At 39.7% G+C, this 21,346-nt stretch overlaps 1 protein-coding gene across 1 annotated transcript in view; it reads right to left on the reverse strand.

Moving 5' to 3' along the window:
- Positions 1-2,112: 2,112 nt before the first annotated feature.
- HOATZ (HOATZ cilia and flagella associated protein) overlaps positions 2,113-21,346 on the reverse strand; it is a 46,801-nt gene continuing 27,567 nt past the window's right edge. The window contains exons 5-7 of the mRNA XM_070425947.1: positions 5,149-5,208; positions 4,516-4,568; positions 2,113-2,301 (exon numbers count right to left, since the gene is read on the reverse strand). Coding sequence (XP_070282048.1) covers positions 2,244-2,301; positions 4,516-4,568; positions 5,149-5,208 — 171 coding nt within the window. The 3' untranslated portion in view covers positions 2,113-2,243. The remainder of the gene's footprint in view (positions 2,302-4,515; positions 4,569-5,148; positions 5,209-21,346) is intronic.

Genomic DNA, 21,346 nt, shown 5'->3' on the forward strand with positions numbered 1-21,346 from the left:
AAGCTGTTACCTTGGTCCAATTAATTAAATTGTGCCCTGAGTTCTCCCTTTGATACATTGGCCCTTGGTCCAGAGAGACTTTGTTGAGGCATGCAGTCAACCTAATGTGGTAGATTGTAATAACAACCCCGATTCTTCACACCACCCTGTATCTACACCCTTTATTATGTGACTTTGCAGTTCCTCTTACTAAGGGGGCAGAGTATGTATCCCTCCCTCTTGTCTCTGTGTTTGAACATGTGATTTATTTGGCCAACAGAATGAACCAGAAGTTCCTGAGCCAAGACTGGAAAAAGGCATCACATGTTTTCATTTATTCTCTTGCTTCTCTGCTACTCTCTTAGGGGAAGGTAGCTCAGATATCCCACTGGTCCCTGTACATCCCAAAGAAGATGTGAGGAGCAGAGCTGCCTCAATCCACAGGCCTGTAGTGAAAAGAGACCTGCCTAGGTGCTGTAGCCTGAAGCACAGCTGTCTGGCCAAGCCTAGGTCAGCCGAACCCCCAACTGACCTACAGATGTGTGAGCAAGAATAAATGTTGACGCTCACTTTGACATGCAATATTGTTGCAGTAATACCTAACTGTTACACCTGGCAATGCAGACAGGTGTCACCAGGGAAAGGCTGGTTGTCAAGAAAGCTCACAAAGTGGAATTTTTCTCGGTAAAATTATCTTGGTCCAGGGTCTAATCCTTAGTTTGACAAACTCAAACCCAATCTAAGAGACTAATATATTTACACATTGAGAAATACAATCATCAGGTAAGCTCATGTTTGCATCGGCCTGTTGAGCACATATCCTCTCTCTGGGCAAAAGATAAGTCAGTGAGCATGGGATCAGAAGAAAGGGAATTACTTACATGATTTGGAAGTTTAGGCTTTGATAGCCTGCTATGTCATCACTAAAGAGAGCTATCTGTCTGGCAGACAAACACATCATCCTGATAGGGTCCCTTTTATTCTTTTAATTCTCACCTGAGGATATTTTTCCATTGATTTTTAGAGAGAGTGGAAGAGAGAAAGAGAGAGAGAAAGACAGAGAGAAATATCAATATCAAAGTGTGAGAAACACATTGATAGGTTGTCTCCTGAACGAGCCCGACCAGGACCGAGGAGGAGCCTGCAACCCAGGTACTGGCCCTTGACTGGAATTGAACCTGGGACTCTTTGGTCTGCAGGCTGACGCTCTATCCACGGAGAAAACCGGCTGGGGCCTTTTTATTCTTGATGGTGCTGATATGAGATTTCCACTTTATAACTTTCTAAACTTTTCTTAAGGCCTACTTTCTGTTCAAAACACTTTTCTTCAAATAGTGTTGTGGTGGATACTGCTAGTTTCCACTAATATTCATTCTCTATTTCTTTTAGTGATAGAGTTCTGAATTTTAATTGGGTAGATCCCTCCTTCTCCCCCGTTTAAAGCCTATTTCCTGGCCTCCCTTGCAGTTTGGTGTGTCCCTGTGATTAAGTTTTGTTGGCACTGTGGAGTGGGAGTTGCATCTGATGGAGGTTATGTCCAGGAGCTGCAGGTGGAGGCCAAGTGAAGTGAGTGGTGGTCATAAATAGAGCTGTGAGCACTGGAGCAGAGCGTACAGCCCTGAGCAGGAATGCCAGTGGGACAATGCCAAAGAACAAATACTTAACCTTCTCTTTTCCAATATACACCAAAGAGAATGATCTTTAAAAGTGAGGGAGGTTGGCACTGGGATGTACATGTGTGTAAGACATAGGAATGCTAAGCCAGCTAGTCACAGAACTAGAGCAATTAATTCCTGACTGCAGACATGTTCCAGAAACCAAATTTTGGAAAACAGATTTTTTTTTTTTTAACAGCAAGAAAACCTTAAAGTTTTTAGGATTGCCCTTTCATCCCTATTTGCTTATTGTTTTTACTAGTAGTCTACTAATTGGGGCACATAAAGCCCTGTTTCTTGTTTATCTGATATTCATAACATAGGTCAAATATAACAATTCTGGAGACAACAAATAAAAACAAGAAAAATAGGAGTTTGAGAATGTATAAGATGAGAGAGATGGTTATTGTGTGGTGTCAAAAACAGTGGTATCCAATAAGTAAAATAGATCCAAATATTCAATAACTGGTAAAATTCCTGGAAGTCTGCATACTTAATTTTTATTTCTTTGCCTATTTTAACAAATGATTCCAATGATCCTGATGTAGGACTAGGTTGTTTCAAAAGTGAAGATCTAAGTGAGCCATCCTCTAAGATGTGTCAATCAATTTAGTTCAAGGCTTTGACTTCTTCTTGGTCTTCCTTATTGGACTCTGGAATCACTTTCCTGTTGGCAGTAACATAGGTCAGTTCCCACACACAGAACTCTGTAGTTGTGAACACAAAGTAGCATGGAAACAACTTTCAAAAGTTTTCCCAATAAAGATTTACTGTCTTGGATTCTGACAATGCATTAGATTTTGCAACCAAGTGTAAGCTTATATGTGGGAGAAGCTGTAATTCTACTGTAAAGTGTGATTTGAAGGGCATGAGAGAAGACCTCCTAACCCTAAATATGTTTTGCTCACCCAAGAGTCAAACTTGGGAGATTTCATCATTGCTAATTGATTATGATGGATTATCTATTGTTCCTTCTAGTCAGTTCTCTATTATGCAAATATTCCTGGAGTGGATAATAAACATATTGTTACTAAAATCTTACTCTGTACACACTTTCTAGTTCTTTCTTTCTGACAGTAGGGGATTTGGATTGTCTTAATATCTGTTGGATAAGGGATGGTAAGGTTGTATCTGTGTACCCAGAGGGGTTTGGGACAGATAGGAAAGAATGGAGGGAGCTAAAAGAGGGCAAAATTAAAGTATTTTACAATGTGTCTAAAATATTTCAAAATTTAAAAAAATGTTATAAACTAATGTACAGTATAAAAACATCACTTTCTAAATTAACTAATACTAAACAACATATTTCTGAATATTTTCTGAATTCCTACATGTAGGGAGTATGCTAGGCACTTTGGGTGACCCAGTTTCTAATGGAGCTTACAATACAGTCATAGACAAGGTAAAGGTATGTGAAAAGTTAAATAACAACTCAAGACATAATATCAGTTGAATAATAATAGAATGTGGGCACAGAGCAGTGCGTGATCAATTGCCAAAAGATGGTTATAGTTTAAGAAGCTCAGAGGAAGAAGTTGTCACAGTGAAATGGAAAGAAATGCAAGGCCTCAGGACAGAGGAGGGAGAATTAGCAAGCTGATATACAAAAAAAAAAAAAAAAAGTAAGCTATGAAATATGTTTTACTCTTGGATCAACATGGGTAGTAGTAAGGAATGTTCTGACCATTCCTGTAAAAATATGTACAGAAATTGAGGCACCCAGAGATATCTGCTGATGCTACTCAAATAGCAGTCTTTATTCATTATTTCAGTGGTTCCCAAACTTATTTGGCCTACCACCCCCTTTCCAGAAAAAATATTACTCAGCCCCTGGAAATTAATTTTTTTAAAATTTTAATAGCAGTTACTCATCGCCCCCAAATGCACCTGTGGCCATCATCGCCCCCCTGGATCACTGCAGTGCCTACCAAGGGGCGGTAGCGCCCACTTTGGGAATCACTGCATTATTTGAATCAAGTGAATCTTCATTAGACTAGTTTTGCTTCCTCCTTAGAAGTTACATCTAATCATCTGGCTAAAATGCAAGAAATTAAGTTTCTGAGCATTGTGTGGACAATATAGCCAGGTGACAGAATGATTTTTCCATTTTCCCCAGTTTTAAAAATTAGTGTAGATATATTAATTTTTCTTTAATAACATTTGATAACATTAAAGGGAGTCAGCCTCAATACCAATGGGATAAGAATAAAAATTCTATTACTTTCTAACTGTTCTTCCCTGAAGGTATTATGCAAATAAATACTTTTAAAATAAATGTTGAGTTAGCCACATTGGTTTTCAGTCATAATAAAAAAAAAAAAAAACACCTGAGAGTTCTTAACTGATTAACTAGTGGCAGCTGGATTCCTTTCAATAGTTCTGGACCCGGTGCCTGGTCCTGCTCTAATATTATTCTAGGGATAAGGCTTTTAGCTCATCACTGTGAGGGTAAAGCCCTTGCTACATGGATTTAGATTCAACAGATATGCCATTGGTGGTGTCAGCACTGACAATAGAAGACCTATTGATTTGCTAAGGATGGTGGGGCTAGGTGTGGGGAGGGGAGAGGGGAGTGGAGAGGGCACTAGCAGGTGGATACAATAGCCCAGGTTAAGAAAGGAGGGGAGAGAATGTGTACAGAGATACAAGGTTGATTTGCTTTCCTGTTTACACTAACTTATGCTTGCATATTTCACAGATATGGAAGTGGGCACACAGGCTTTAATATAGAAAAGAAGAAAGTTTATTCAAGGCAAGAAATCTCTAAATCAGTGGGTGGGTTTTTAGAAGATTTGAGTATAGGGGGGCAAAGTGAGTAAGAAAATAAGTGCTTTTATGGGGTAACTAAAAAAGTAAAAATATTTGACAGAAGTAAACTTACTTTGCTTTGCAGACTTTGCTCTTTGGTTTATAAGGAAGGGAGACCAGTTCTTTCTAAACAAAACAAAAAATCAAAAAGGAAATGTGTTACTTTTTGCACTGACTGAAATTTAATTGAAAAAATATTGAGGTAAAATTATCACAGAGTTTATACAGGCTAGTTTCTTAAATCTGGGGACTGTGGGGTCAGAAATGTTCCAGATTAGGGAATTTGGGGTTCATTCAGGAGAGTTTATACATTCATAAGTTTACAGGGTGCTATTGTAGTTTTTATTAAGTTTGTTTATCATCATTTAGCATTTGTTTTTGCATGATCTAAGTAAGATCAATCATCATAAAACAAATATTAGCACCGAAGTAGCCCATGTTAATACTGCAGCTTTAAACTATGTGATAATCAGCTCACTGACAATAGCATCTAATTTCTCTGGCATCAGAGCTGGCACACCCTGGAGATATCTTTGGTTTATCAAGGATTGCCAAATTATCTGATGTCTATACCCTGCCCCCCTCTGGTATATAAAAGGCTCAGGACTTTGTTATCTAGATTCAAGGGGTCAATCTTGGAGAATTTTCGATAGTTCACCACCCCTCACCCAGATAGATTTATCCAAATGCCTACTATCAGCCTCACCGAGATCCTTTCTTCTCTTTGTTTTTTTAAGAGTTGGAGAATCTCATCTCTCCTTTTAGCCTGTGTAAAGAGGGAAAAAGTGGGTGAGTCTTTTGACTCATTAATGCAATTTTTGTGTCCACCAAGAGTAGATTTTTTTTTCCATTTTTCTTCTTGCATTTTAGGGCATAATTTAAAAATATTTTTTTCCATAATAGATTTATATTTTTCATTTGTAACACAATGCAGTTTTTATTCCAGAGGATGCTGCTCTGCAAAACAATTCGATCCCAAATAAAAGGGATTTTCTTGTGCATCTAATGATTAACTTTTATTAAGACTTTAATACAGGAACTATGCCAAGAATTTTATATACGTTATGTAATTATTTTCTTACAATAACTCATAAGTTTGACTACTATTATACCATGTTATAGATGAGGAATCTGAAGTTTACTAAGGTTAAGTAAGTAACTCACTCAAGCTATTAAGTGCAGAACTAGATTTGGTATCAATTGTATTTGACAACAAATCCCAAGCTAATGACCACCACATGAAATTGCCATTAAGTGATAGCAATATACAAAATCAGCAAGCCCAAACCACATGCCACCACCTAAGTACTATAACAGGGCTCTTTCTAGTAGCTTGCGCATGAAACAGAGCCTTATTCTCTCATCTCTCCTGTCTTAGATATTGAGACATGCACATTCTCAAGTTTTCCTAAGTGTAAAAAACTAATTTAATGCAGGCATGAAGGTTTATCAAGATATGGACTATATAAAAAGAGGCAAATATAGGTACAAAATGTTTTCATAGAATTACTTATATTCAGTTTTGGAGATAGCCAGGCAGAAAATTGCATCTGGAGTATTTGAGAACAAAAGAAAAACCTGAGAATCTGACAAATAAAACTTGTGACTTCAAATGGCCAAAAAAAAAAAAAATGAAAGAAGCTCTGTTTAGATCAAAATTAGAAGCAAGAGGCTTCTGGTCTAGACGGTGGCGAAGGTAAATATGGTACTCTCATCTCCCACAGTCACAAAAAAAAAAAAAAAAATACAACTAAACTACAGGACAATCATCATTCAGAACCACTTGAAATTTAGTAGAATGGAAGTCATACAACTAAAAATATAAAAAAGAAGCCACACCAAGACTGGCAGGAGGGGCAGAGATACAGAACAGGCTGGTCCCACACTCACGTGTGGTAGACAAAAATCAGGAGGGATATTTTGGCTGCAAAAGACTCTTTGAGGATTGATGGTTCCCAGACTCACACCAGACCCCCAAGTCTAGGGTTCCAGTACCAGGAAGAGAAGTCCCAATAACTTTTGGCTGTTAAAACCAACAGAGATTGTGGTTGAGTGTAATGGAGGCTGCTGGAGTTGCAGGCAGTTCCTCTTAAAGGGCTCATGAGCAGAATTACTTGACTTACTCCCTCTGAGCCTCAGTGCTGGAGCAGGATCTCCAAAGGCATCCAGAATGTATGTGGAGGAACTAAAGAGTCTGATATCAGGGTGAGAACCGGAGGGACCAGTTTCACCCGGATAGAAGTGCTGGCAGAGTTCATTGCTCCTTTGCCGAACCCTTTCCCCACAGAGTAGGCAGGCAAGCACCATATCTGAGTCTCCATCACCTGACTATCACTGTTTGCCTCACCCTAGTGATTCCCTGAGACCCCACCCCACAAACTGGCAAGTCTAGCCAAGCTGTTTCCAGTGGGTTTTCCTAAGTCATCCATTGGTCCATTCAAATTTATTGAGCACTGCACTATTTTCCCGGGCTTCTGTAACAAAGTTTCAAACTGGGTGGTTTAAAACAACATATTCATTGTTTCACAGTACTGGAGGCTAGAAGTGCCAAATCAAGGTGTCGGCAGGGCCAGCAATCTGTGGCTCCCCTTGGCTTGCAGCTCTATAACTCCAATCCCTGCCTTCATGGTCACATTGCTTTCTTACTGTATTTCTGTCTTCACACGGCTGTCTTATAAGGACACCAGTCATATAGGACTAGGGGCTAACCCTTCTCCAGTATTAACTTCTTAACTAATTTCATCGGTAATGATTCTATTTCCAAACAAGGTCACTTTTTGAGTACCAGAGATTAAGACTCCTCACAGATTTTTGGGGGGATACATTTCAATCCATAATGAGCACCAATGATGTCACAATACTGTGCAAGAGGCTGAATAAAACACAGTCCCTGCCTGCAAAGTGATTGCAGATTTGTGGAGAAAAAGACAAGTAAATAATTTCAAATGTGCAATGATGGGGTCAGTAGACAAAGTGCAATTAGAAAACTGAAGAGGGATCCTTAATGCAGACTAGAGTGTGTATGTATCTTTCAGGGGAGTCAGAGAAGATGTCCCAGAGGAGGTGATGTCCAAGCTTGGACCTAAACGTTGTCGTCACCCAGCAACAATAGAGACAGGATGGGAAGAAAGCTTTTGAGAAAACAGGGTGTGCAAAGCCCCAGAAGCTGCTGCATTGCTAAGTGATTCATCAAGGTGATTCTCCAGCCCTTATACCTGCAAGAGAAGCCACAACCCTCAGGCATACTTTGAGACACACTTGAGGAGGAACCCATGCTGAGGAGAAGTAATCATCAACCAAGAACAATGGTGCTTTGGTTGGCATCATTCTGCTCAAGTCATGTTAATTTTATCTTTTATGAGCCTGCAAACTTTTTATTTTATTTATTTTGGGACAAGATTTCTTTTATTTGAATACTAGAGGCCTGGTGCATGAAAATTCATGCACTGAATGGGTGTCCCTCAGCCTGGCCTGTCCCCTCTCAGTCTTGGAGCCCTCAGGGGCGGGAGGCCACCCTGTGATCAGGGGAAGGCGATGCCCCATCACACCTCTGCTGCTGCCACAGCTGGCAGCACAAGCCCTGGGTAGTTGGGGTCTAAAGGAACTGGGGGACTCTGGAGGCAGGCACACGAAGTGGCCAGGCCCGCCTGGCCTTGCCTCGCATCTGCCACCCCAGCGGGGTTGAGGTGACTGGGAGCTGCCATCTTGTGGCTGTGGGCGCTGCCATCTTTGAGGGTGGGGGCAGTCAATTAGCATATCCCCCCCTTATTGGCTGTGGGTGCCGCCATCTTTGCGATGGTATGAGGGTCAATTAGCATATTCCCTCTTTATTAGATAGGATTAGGCATCATATATTACAGCTATTGAAAGAAAATAAATTCAGGGTATTTTAAAAACTAAGCTGAATTTCATAATACCTGTTCACTTGCTATGTACTGAATAAAATGTCTGTAGATAAAGACATGGGATATTTTCAATGTAGCTACTCAATGTTAGTTTCATTTCCAATTTTTCCATTGCACATATACTGAATTGGAATCAATTGCTGCCACACAGTGATTACATAGCACTTTATATCCTTATTATGGTATTGATCTTACTTTCCCTGCTTTATCTCATAGTTGCTACCTTGTCTCTTTCAGAGTCTTACTCATCTTTTTTTTTTCCTTCCTTAGAGCTTAGCAGTGCCTTGCATATTATACTCAATGATTTTTTGTTGAATTGAATTGAAATTGATTGAGTCATGATGTATGAATGAAATCATTACACTGACTAATACACAATTATTAGCCTAAGCAAAAAAAATAAAAATAAAAAGTTTTAGAAGGCGAATTTAAGCAGGGACAAGTTTAATTCTTAAAATCCCCTTTGGACAAAATGACATGATTATTTTCTGTGTAGCCATTGGGTAGTCATAGGCAAGTTATGTTGTTATAATCCTTCTAATATAAAAAGAGACAAATATTTAATTACAAGATTCTAAAATATGAATTAAAAATTCATAATGGTGATGGGAAAAATAATAAAGTAAAATAAAGGGAAAATGTTATGTTAACATAAAAAATTGATTCATTTTCTATTTTTATTTCAGGTCCTTTTTAAATAATGGATTTTAGTGCCTAATAAGTTTTATAATATAATATAATACACCAGAAACAAAGCCTTCAAATGTGATTTGACTTCTGCTTCCTGGACATGTTTCCTGGGAATGAATAATAAAACTACTGTAAGCAGCTGTATCATCAGAACAAGAACATTGCAGAGTCTAAGATATCTCTGCCAGGATAACGAAATAAATTCAGTGGCGAGAGAAAATCCTTGCAATTACTTCATTAGTAGGGATAAATAACTTACTTGTTAATTTCATAACAAAATTCTCATTTCTAATCATAGTGTTTTGATTGTGCCCATTGGTGGAATTTTATGATATCTTAATGTATTAACTTTAAAAATAATACTAAACGGGGGTCAGGATTTACACTTATAATATTTTTATATTATTTATTTTCTTATATTATATTTTCATTTATATTATTTATATTTAAATAATATTATTGAAAACACAAATTATATAACAAAAATTGATTACATAAAATTAGAATATGATAATTTACCAATTTAATGTCTCAGTGAAGGATATTGAATTTTAATGTCACTTCTAGAATTTAATTGCTTAGTTCTCTATTTTTGCCTGTTCAAAGTCAAACAAATTGGGTAGAAATATAGATTATTGGAGTCAGATACATTTGGGTTTGAATCCCATTTCTGCTGTGTGATTAATGGCAAGTAATATCTTCACTATCCCTCCTGGCTCCTCCTTTCTTCCATCCAACTGTACTCACTAACCCATGGGTTAGAAGTTTGTGGTCTTGGATAAATCAAAGAACTATTTCTCTGAATCTTGGATTGCTCATTTATAAGAAAAGTCATTGTGAAATTTGCAAATAATACAAACATTGCTTAACATAATGCATGACATGTAGTGGCTAGTTAATAAATTGTAGCTATTATATTGTGGTGGTAATGATGGTGATGAGAGAAAATTTTTTCTTCCAATCCTTCAAAAAGTGGAAAAAAGGAGAGAAGGATGGCTTGCCCACCTTCTTTATATAGGCATGGAGGATTTCTGATTATTCAACCTCTGATCTATGGGTGAATTGGTGCATAGAGTTAGAAGGAAAAAGGAGAAACAAGGAGTGATACCTAAGATACTATTTGCCCTGAATTATGTAGTGCAAAGTCCTCTGACCACAAATTCTCCTGCGTATTATAAACTTTCCACTCAGTTAATCTTCAGGTATAATAAAGTTCTTAATACACACAAGACTTTTTAAAAAAGGTCCTTTCTTCTTAAGACGTGGTTCTCATATCTTAAAAAAATGCATTTCTTCCTTGTATTATGGTTGACATTTTTTGACAGAAACATTCATCAAAAATAGCATATGGTAGTGTTTATTTCTCTGATAACTACCTACAGTACCAATAGAAATTTTCTTTTGACTACCCTAGTATAAATGCTAATTCACTTAATTTGATCTTAAAATATTTTACAGCAGTATTGAATTGATTCCCAAATCATCTCTTTGCTTAGTTACTTGGCAACCATCCCAATACTTAGAGAATCTAGAAACTCTTGAAACCAGTATGATATAGAGGTTAAGAACCTTGGCTCCATTGTCAGATGGACCCAGGTCCAAACCATCTCCACTATATTTTAGATGTGTGACCTTGAAAAGGCCACTTACATGTTTCAGCTTCAGCTTCCTAACTAATAGAGGCAATTTAATGCTTCTCACACAGAGTTTTTCTGAGGACTAAATGAGAATGTGAATAAAGGGCTTATATTGTAAATGTTATATAGTTAGTACTCAATTCTATTATATAGTGAGAGGAGCAGATTCTTTATTTCTTCCATTGAATATAAATGCAATATATGCTCATGGCACAAACATCAGAGAATGTGAGAGAAAGCACATAACGAAAGGTAATATTTACACAAATCCATTGCTGAATCTTAGTATAAGTTTAAAATTTTATAACATGCAAAAATTTTAGAATCTTAAAGAAGTTTCAAAATAAATAATCTATGGATTAAAAATAATGCATCAAAGGAGAAAGGCAGCTAGGGAAGCAGTGGGCTAATTTAATAATCATAATATAAAAAGCATGTTCAGTGATGAAGAGAATTTATTAGTCCAATTAAAAATAATTGGAGACATGGAGGTGGATATGAACTTAAAGTTGCTTAAAGATGGTGATAAGCCTGACTTGACTGGGACAGAAGTACACAGGATAGGGGAGTTGAATGACATCATATTGAGGATCTTGACATAAAGATAGCTCTTAGTTTAGTAGGAGATAGGAACTGTTTCTGATGTCAACATAATTAAGTTATAAATAAAAAAACAGATAATTCATACATTGGAAAGTTAAAAGGCATACTTAAAAATAATTCATGGGCAAATTATAAATCAAAATATAAATTTAAATATACTTAAAATGGAATAATAATGAAACATTATCCAGCTTATGAGATGCAACTAAAATAGTACTTTGAGAGATGTTAATAACTGTAAATTATTATATTATAAAAAAAGATAAAATGGAAAATTAAGAAACAAGTGAAAAGGGAAGAAAGTTAGAAGGAAAATAAGAATCAACCCAAAATTGAAGAGAGAAATAACTAATAATATAAAACCAACAATATGAAAGAGGTAATGAAGCATAACTTCTAGCATATCAACATTCACATCATGGGGGGCGGGGTGGAAGGAAAAGAGAGAGAATAAGAAATTGAATACCTATTTGAAAAAAAATAATGACAGAAAACTTCCCTAAAATGGCAAAAGGAAATAGACACACAAGTCCAGGAAGAGCAGAGAGTCCCAAACAAGATAAATCCAAAGAGGGCCACACCAACAGATATCATATTTAAAATGCCAAAGGGTAAAGACAAAGAGAGGATCTTAAAAGCAGCAAGAGAAAAGCAGTTAGTTACCTACAAGGGAGTACCCATATGACTATCAGCTGATTTCTCAACAGAAAGTTTGAAGGCCAGAAGGAATTGGCAAGAAATGTTCAAAATTATGAAAAGCAAGGACCTACAACCAAGATTCCTTTGCTCAGCAAGGCTATTTTTAGAATCAATGGACAGATAAAGAGCTACCCAGACAAGAAAAAGCTAAAGGAGTTCACCACCACCATCATCACAAGAGATGTTAAAGGGTCTTTTTTAAAAAGAAGAAGAAAAATAAAGATCAAATATATAATAAAACTAGAGGCCCAACGTGCACGAAATCATGAATAAATAGCTTGCTTCTGCCAAACAGGTTTGGCTCAGTGGATAGAGCGTCGGCCTGCGGACTGAAAGGTCCCAGGTTCGATTCCGGTCAAGGGCATGTACCTTGGTTGCGGGCACATCCCCAGTAGGAGGTGTGCAGGAGGCAGCTGGTCGATATTTCTCTCTCATTGATGTTTCTAACTCTCTATCCCTCTCCCTTCCTCTCTGTAAAAAAAATCAATAAAATATATATATTTTAAAAAAAAATTAAAATAGCTTGCTTCTGCTTGCCTCAGCTGACCACCCCGCCCATCACCACTCATAGCTCGCTGCTCCACCCTCCGCCGCTTGTAGCCCTCCGCCACTCATAACTCTCTGCTGCTAGTAGCTAGTGCCCCGCTGCGAGAGCTGCTGCTCTTTGGTCATTATAGCGTGACACTGTGATGGCCACAGGCCTTTTATATAAGAGATGGCAGGCCTGGCTTCTTGGCTCAGTTAGTTGGACTGTTAGACCAAAAGGTTGCAGGTTCAATCCCCAGTCAGGTGCATGCGGGAGATGGTAGATTGATGTCTCTCTTTATCCCTCTCCCTCTCTCTCAAATCAATAAACATATCCTCGGTTGAGGATCTAAATAAATAAATAAATAAATAAATAAATAAATAAATAAATAGGCAATAAGTACATATATATCAACAATTACTTTAAATGCAAATAGATTAAGTGCTCTAATCAAAAGACACAGGATGTCTGAATATATAAGAAAATAAGACCCAAACATATGCTGTATAAAAGAAATACACACAGTCTGAAAGAAAAGGGATGGAAAAAGATAGTTCATGAAAATAAAAATGAATCAAAAATCTGGGGTAGCAATAGTTATACTGGATAAAATAGACTTTAAAACAAAGGCTGTAACAAGAGACAAAAAGGTTCCAGCAATTCCACTTCTGGGCACTTATTTGAAGAAACCCAAAACACTAATTCAAAAAGACATACGCATTCATATGGTCATTACAGCATTATTTACAACTAGCGGCCCGATGCATGAAATCCGTGCACAGGTAGGGTCCCCAGGCCTGGCCGGCAATCAGGGCCAATTGCATGGCAACCAGTGGGGAGATCAGGGGGCCCCCGCTGGCACCCGCCTTTGCTGGCCTGGTGCTGCCCGCTGGCTGGCCCTGCTCCCTGCCACCGCTATGGGTCGCCTCCCTCTGTGGGGCACTGGCAGGGCAATCAGGGGGATTTGGCTGGCCTGGGGCCTGCAGGTTGGGGCAGCTCCTGCATTGAGCATCTGCCCCCTGGTAGTCAGTGTGCATCATAGCGACTGGTTGTTCCACCATTCGGTCTATTTGCATATTAGGCTTTTATTATATAGGATAGTCAGGATATGGAAGCAACCTAAGTGCCATCAATAGCCAAAAGAATAAAGAAGATGAGATATAATATATTTGAAATGGAATATTAGCCATAAAAAAGAATGAAATCTTTCCAATTGTGACAACATGGATAGACCTAGCAGGTGTGGTGCTGAGTGAATCCATCAGACAGAGAAAGACAAATACCATATGATTTCACTTATCTGTGGAATCTAAAGAACAAAATAAATGAGCAAGTAAAACAGAAACAGACTCACAGATACAAAGAACATTTTGATGGTTGCTAGAAGGGGGTTTAGACTCTGAGTAAAAAAAGGTGAAAGGATTGAGAAGCACAAATTGGTATTCACAAAATAGACATGAGGATGTAAAGTATCTCATGGGTAACATAGTCAATGATGTTGTGGTGGCTACCTGTGGTTCCAGACAAGTTATGGATTTATTGAGGTGATCACTTCATAGGTTATATGGATATCAGGTCACTGGGTTGTATACCTAAACTAATATAGTATTGTATGCCAATTATAATTTAAAAATTAAAAAAAATTAAAAAAAGAATTTAAAAAATAGTATCATAGATTTACTCCAACACAAAAACAAAATTAACAAGCAAACCAGACTTATAGTACTTATACAAATTAGGGCCATATTAATAACTTCAGTTTTAGTCAACATTTGACTCATCAGTTGAGCTTGCTTTGGATGGAATTGGGTCTACTTGCTGTATTATTTACCATTTCTAATAGTGCTTTGGCTTTAGTAAGCTAGCTTCTATACTGGAGTCTTTTTCTATATTTTTAGCAACTGTTGCAAAGGGTATGTGTATTTTCCAATATTCCTTTCCTGGTTAATTTTGATAGGGTCAGGTTGAGAGCCACTGACTCAGACATTCAGAATCATTATAAGGTTCACCTCTTAATCTAAAGAGAGGCATTATGATAAATTCGATGACTTTTATTTACCTGCAAGTGTTAAATCAACTTTGCCCACACATTTTTGCTCCGTAGTTAAAATATATCTCTAGTGGTAACTTTTCTTTTGCAGTTGATACATAAAGAGGATTAAGGGAAAATAACAGGAGAGTCTCTTTAACAGTATAAGCGAGCCAATCTTGATTGTATCTTTTAATCAGATGTGCACACTTAGCTGACTATGCCTCTAGTAATCTACTCATCACCTTTGAAATATACCACTTTAATCAAAGCATTTCAGTTATACCAAAGCTTATTTTGTACCTGCTAAAATTTTATTTTTCAATTATGGTGAAAGAGAAAACAGAGAAGATAAAAACAGTTTCATTGAGTAAGTTCTGGATATGAAGCCTGTGTGAGGAATTACTCCTTTAATCCTCCTAACACAGTGAGGTAGATGATATTATTATTACCTCTTTAGGGATAAAATGAACTCAACCACATAAAAATTAGCAACTTTCCTTGGTTTTACTTAGCTAACTAGTAACTTCCCAGTTCTGTTCGACTCATATCTTAGGCTTCTTTTGCTGATCTACTTCAAACCCATAGTAGAGATTTTTGTATGTTTACACCTAACACACACTTACAGAATGGTTTCTTTATTCTGAAAAGGAAGAATTAATTAGAGTTAACTATGGTGAAGAAGACAGATAAAGTCTCCGCTCTCACAGAAAAAATTATATTCTAGTATAAAATGTGTGCTATGGGAATACACAGCAGAGGTAACTAATCCAGTTTAGGGCCAGCTTTCTTCAAAGTTAATTACTTATTTTATGGTATCATGTAGCACTTTGCAAAAAAAAAAGCTTAAAAAGTAAAGAATAGTCCTCAACAAAATATTAGCAAATTGAATTCAGCAATACACCATGATCAAGTGGTATTTATCCTGGGATGCAACATTGGTTTCATATTCACAAATCAATTAATGTGGTTCACCACATAAACAAAATGAAGGATGAAAATCAGATGATCATATCAATAGAAACAGAACAAGCATTTGACAAACTCACTTTGTGATAAAAACTCTCAGGAAAGTAGGAATAGCGGAAACATACCTTAACACTATATAGGCTATATATGACAAACCCACAGTTAACATTAAAACTTGAAAGTGTTTTCCTTAAGATCAGGAACAAGGCAAGGATGTCAACTTTTACCACTTCTATTCTATATAGTATTGGAAGTTCTAGCCACAGAAATCAAACAAGAAAAAGCATAATAAAAGGTATTCAAATTGGAAAGGAAAAAGTAAAACTGTCATTATTTGCAGATGACATGATACCACATATAGAGAAGATTGCACACTAAAAAACCTATTAGAGATGATAAATAAATTTAGTAAATTAGCATGATATAAAATTAATATTCAGATATCAGCTGCAAGGGTTGCTCAGTTGGTTGAGTGTTGTTCTGTGCACCAAAAGGTTGCTGGTTCTATTCCTGGTCAGGGCACGGCGCATACTTGGGTTTTGGGTGTGATCCCCAGTCAGGCACATTCAGAAGGCAACCGATCAGTGTTTATCCTTCCTTTCTCTCTTTCTCTCTCTTTCTCTCTCTTCCTCTCTCTCTCTCTCTCTCTCTCTCTCTCCCTTTCTTCTCCTTTCCTCTCTCTTAGCATATCCCCAGGTGAGGATTAAAAAGATACCTAAAAATAAATTTAACCAAGGAGGTCAAAGACCTGTACTTGGAAAATAAGACATTGCATAAAGAAATTGAAGAAGATACAAAATAAATGGAGGCATATAGTGTGCTCATGGATAGGAAGAAATAACATTGTTAAAATGTCCATGCTACCCCAAACAATTTTTTAAAATTTCTTTATTGGTTAAGGTGTTACAAATGTGTCCTCATCCCCCCATTAACCCCCAACCTCCTGCCCCACTCATGTTCTCATCTCCGTTGTCCATGTCCATTGTTTTGGCTTATATGCATGCATACAAGTCCTTTGGTTGATAGATTCAATGTAAACCTATCAAAATACCAATATTTTTTCACAGAACTAGAATAAATAATTTTAAAATTTATATGGACCTGCAAAATATCCTGAATAGCTAAAGCAATCTTGAGGAAGAAGAACAAAGTTGGAGGTATCATGCTACCTGTTATAAAACTATTCTCAAGACTGTAGTAATTAAAACAGCATGATACTGGCATAAAAGTAGACAATAGATCAATGGAACAGAATATAGAGAGCCCAAAAATAAACCTATGCCTATACAGTCCATTAATCTATAACAAAGGAGGAAAAACTATACAGGGAGTAAAGACAGTCCATTCAATAAGTGGTTTTGAAAAAAAAAGTATATATATATATATGCAAAAAATGAAACAACCACTTTCTTATCTACACTAATAAAAGAGAAACATGGTAATTAGCTTACGACCGCTACCCTTCCCATTGGCTAATCAGCATATCCTTATGCAAATTAACTGTCAGCCAAGATGGCGGCCGGCAGCCATGCACTGAAGTGAACAGGGAGGCTTGCTTGCTCCAGTGATGGCGAACTCGAACATTCCCCGCCTGACTTGCCGGCCTCTCAGCTGCAACTCTAAGCAACTATGTTGCAAATATAGAAGCTAAACAAAACCCTAGAAACTGGCTGTTGGGGTCCAACCCCAATGGGTCCAGAGATCCCCAAAGGTGTGGACAGAGTCGGCGAAGAATGAATGACATGGAAACTGGTTTCAGTTCATCAGCATAGCGAGGTTCTCCCTCCAGGATCTCCAGCGAAGTTCTGGTTAGGAACTCCAACCAAGTTCTGGTCAGGATCTCCAACCAAGTTCTGGTGCCATGTTCTCTCGCTAGGTTCTCCAGCCAGGTTCTCCAGGTTCTCCAGCCAGGTTCAGTCACCAGGTTCTTTTGCCATGTTCTGTCTAGGTTCTGTCCAGGATCTTTTGCCATGTTTTCCTGCTAGGTTCTGGTTAGGATCTGATTAGGATCTGATGAGAGTCTGATGAGGATCTGATGTTTATTGTCTTGTTCGGATGCTGGGATCCAACCCCAGCAGGTCCAGGGGTCCCCAAAGGTGTGGACGGATTCGGCAAAGAAGGAATGACACGAAGACAGCCTTCAGTTGATCAGCAGCCTAGTCATCAGGACCTATAGCCAGGATCTCCAGCCAAAGTTCTGGTCGGAGTTCTGGTTAGGAACTGCCCCAGTGGGTCCAGGGGTTCCCCATACGTGTGGACAGAGTCAGCAAAGAAGGAAGGACTCAGAGGCTGCATTCAGGTGATCATCATGGCGAGGTTCTCCCTCCAGGATCTCCAGCCAAGTTCTGTCTAGGATCTCCAACCAAGTTCTGTAGCCAGGTTCTATTGCTAGGTTCTGTTTCTAGGTTCTGTGTGTAGGTTCTCCAGCCAAGTCCTATCTCTAGGTTCTGTCTTTGGGTTCTGTCTCTTGGTTCTTCAGCCAGGTTCTAGCCCAGATCTCCAGTCAGGTTCTGTCGCCAGGTTCTAGTCAGGTTCCCTTGCCATGTTTTCTTGCTAGGTTCTGTCCGGGGTTTTGTCTCTAGGTTCTTCAGCCAGGTTCAGTCGCCAGGTTCTTTAGCCAGGTTCTATCCAGACTCTTTTGCCATGTTCTGTCTAGGTTCTCCAGTGAAGTTCTGTAGCCAGGTTCTGTCCAGGATCTTTTGCCATGTTCTCTCCCTAGGCTCTCTCTCTAGGTTCTGTGTCCAGGTTCTGTCCCTAGGTTCTGTCTAGGATCTGCAGCCAAGTCCTGTCTCTAGGTTCTGTCTCTAGGTTCTCCTGCCAGGTTTTCTCGCTAGGTTCTGTTTCTAGGTTCTGTCTCTGATCTCCAGCCAAGTCCTCTCTCTAGGTTCTGTGTGTAGGTTCTCTCTCTAGCTTCTCTCTCTTGTTGTCTTGTTACATCTGTATTTATACCAGTTGATTTTAATCCTGTCAATTTCTATTGCAAAGGTTAGGGCGTTTCTTATCTCCATTCCAGGGAGTAAAGATTATGTAGCTTAAGGGTGATTGTAGTTAAAGTGATTAACTACCCGCCTGGTACTTAGTTAAGAGGTTTTATCCCCTCCTTAACTTCAAGGAAAAATCCCTACCTGGGAAAACAACCTTTCTCGGAGAGGTGACCTTGGTTAAAACACATAGTGCTAAAGGGAGCAAACATATTAAGAACAGTATGCCATATACGCCAGGTCCCTTGAAACACATGCTGTGCAGATGTTTCTTCTCTGCAGCGACTGTGTCAAGCAGCAAGGATGGACCGGCTCCCGGCAACTGGCTTTCAGTCAGCCGGGCTTCAGCCAGCCGGACTGCAACATTGTATCAAATACAGAAGGTAAAGGCCAGAAACCTGCTTTCAGCAGCGAGGCCTCAGAGCTAAAGCTGGCCCAGAATAGAAAAAAAGAAAAGAAAAAAAAGGAGCAGTTGGGAGCTTCAGTCACCCGCCAGCCTGAAAACAGCCCTCAGCCCCTCACCCAGACTGGCCAGGCACCCCAGTGGAGACCCTCACCCTGATCCAGGACACCCTTCAGGGCAAATCAGCCAGCCCCCACCCATGCACCAGGCCTCTATCCTATATAGTAAAAGGGTAATATGCCTCCCAGCACCAGGATCAGCGGAGCCGCGAGGCCTCCCAGCACTGGGATCAGCATGACAGGGGGCAGCGCCCAAACCCCCTGATCCCTTGCGGCTCTGTGAGTGACAGAGGGCGGGGCCACAACCTCCCTATCTGCCCTGCTCTGTTTGTGACAGGGGAAGGCGCCCCAACCCCCTGATCAGTCCTGCTCTGTGCCTGATAGGGGCGAGCTCCCCAATCCCCTGATCGTCCTGCGGCTCTGTGTGTGACAGGGGGGAGCTCCCCAACCCCCTGATCGCCCTGTGGCTCTGTGTGTGACAGGGGGTGGGGCCACAACCTCCCTATCTGCCCTGCTCTGTTTGTGACAGGGGAAGGCGCCCCAACCCCCTGATCAGCCCTGCTCTATGCTTGATAGGGGGAGCTCCCCAATCCCCTGATTGCCCTGTGGCTCTGTGTTTGACGGGGTGTGGTGCACCAACCCCCTGATCGGCCCTGCTCTGTGCTTGATAGGGAGGAGCTCCCCAATCCCCTGATTGCCCTGTGGCTCTGTGTTTGACGGGGTGTGGTGCACCAACCCCCTGATCGGCCCTGCTCTGTGTGTGACAGGGTGCAGCACCCCAACCCCCTTCCCCCAACGGGCCCTGCTCTGTGTGTGACAGGGTAGAGCCATAACCTCTCCATCAGCCCTGCCCTGAGTGTGACAGTGGCAGCACCCCAACCCCCTGATCGGCCCTGCTCTGTGGGTGATAGAAGGTGGCGCCCCAAGCCCCCTCCACGGGCCTTGTTCTGTGTGTGACAGGGTAGAGCCATAACCTCCCCATTGGCCCTGCCCTGAGTGTGACAGGGTGCAGTGCCCCAACCCCTTGATCTGCCCTGCTCTGTGCATGACGGGGCGGCGCCCCAACTCCCCAATCTGCCCTGCTCTGAGCCTGACCAGGGGCTGCACCTAGGGATTGGGCCTGCTCTCTGCCACCCGGGAGCAGGCCTAAGCCAGCAGGTCGTTATCTCCTGAGGGGTCCCAGACTGCGAGAGGGCACAGGTTGGGCTGGGGGACCCCCCTCCCCCCCCCCCCCAGTGCACAAATTTTTGTGCACCGGGCCTCTAGTACTATATAAAAGAATAAACTCAAAATGGGATTTAAGATTTAAATGCAAGATTTCAGACCATAAAACTCCTAGAAGAAAACATAAGCAGTACACTATTGACATCACTCCTAGTAATATTTTTTTTTTAGATATGTCTCCTTGAACAAGGGAAACAAAAGAAAAAATAAACAAGTGGAACTATATAAAAAAAATTTTTTTGCCCAGTAAAGGAAACCATCAACAAAATGAAAAGACAATTTACTGAATAGAAGATATTTGCCAATGATACATTCAATAAGGGATTAATAACCAAAATATATAAAGAACTCACACAACTTGCCCAGCCAATGTTTCCCAGTGGTTGAGCATCAACCCATGAACCAGGAAGTCACATTTGGGTTCTATTCTTGGTCAGGACTCATGCCCAGGTTCCAGGCTCAATCCCCAGTAGGGGGCATGCAGGAGGCAGCCAATAGATGCTCTCTCACCATTGATGTTTCTTTTTTTTTTTTTTTTTTTTAAATATATTTTATTGATTTTTTACAGAGAGGAAGGGAGAGAGATAGAGAGTTAGGAACATCGATGAGAGAGAACCATCGATCAGCTGCCTCCTGCACATCTCCTACCGGAAATGTGCCCACAACCCAGGTACATGCCCTTGACCGGAATCGAACCTGGGACCTTTCAGTCCGCAGGCTGACGCTCCATCCACTGAGCCAAACCGGTTTCGGCACACCATTGATGTTTCTTTTTCTCTCCCTCTCTCTGAAATCAATAAAAACATATATTTTTTTAAAGAACTCACACAACTTAACACCAAAAAACAATCGTAAAAAAAAAAAAAAATGGGCAGAGGACCTAAATAGACATTTCTCTAAAGAGGATATACAGATGGCCAATAGACATATGAAAAGATGCTCAAAGTCACTAATCATTAGAGAAAAGCAAATTAAAACCACAATGAGATATCACCTAACACCTGCACTGTCTTAATTCTTAGTGGGTTTTATTTCTATTTTATGTTACAAATGCAATCGTGAGGAAAGTGAGATTTTTTCTTACTTACAGTAAAACTATGTATTAGTGAAAAGTCTCATTTTGGGCTTGATTCCAAAAGGCAGTATGCACCTCTTAGCTTGTTGATTCTGATAACAGAA

The sequence above is a fragment of the Myotis yumanensis genome, unplaced genomic scaffold, assembly GCF_028538775.1.
Source record: "Myotis yumanensis isolate MYYU_CA2020_CCGP unplaced genomic scaffold, mMyoYum1.0.hap1 SCAF_10, whole genome shotgun sequence".
NCBI lineage: Eukaryota > Metazoa > Chordata > Mammalia > Chiroptera > Vespertilionidae > Myotis > Myotis yumanensis.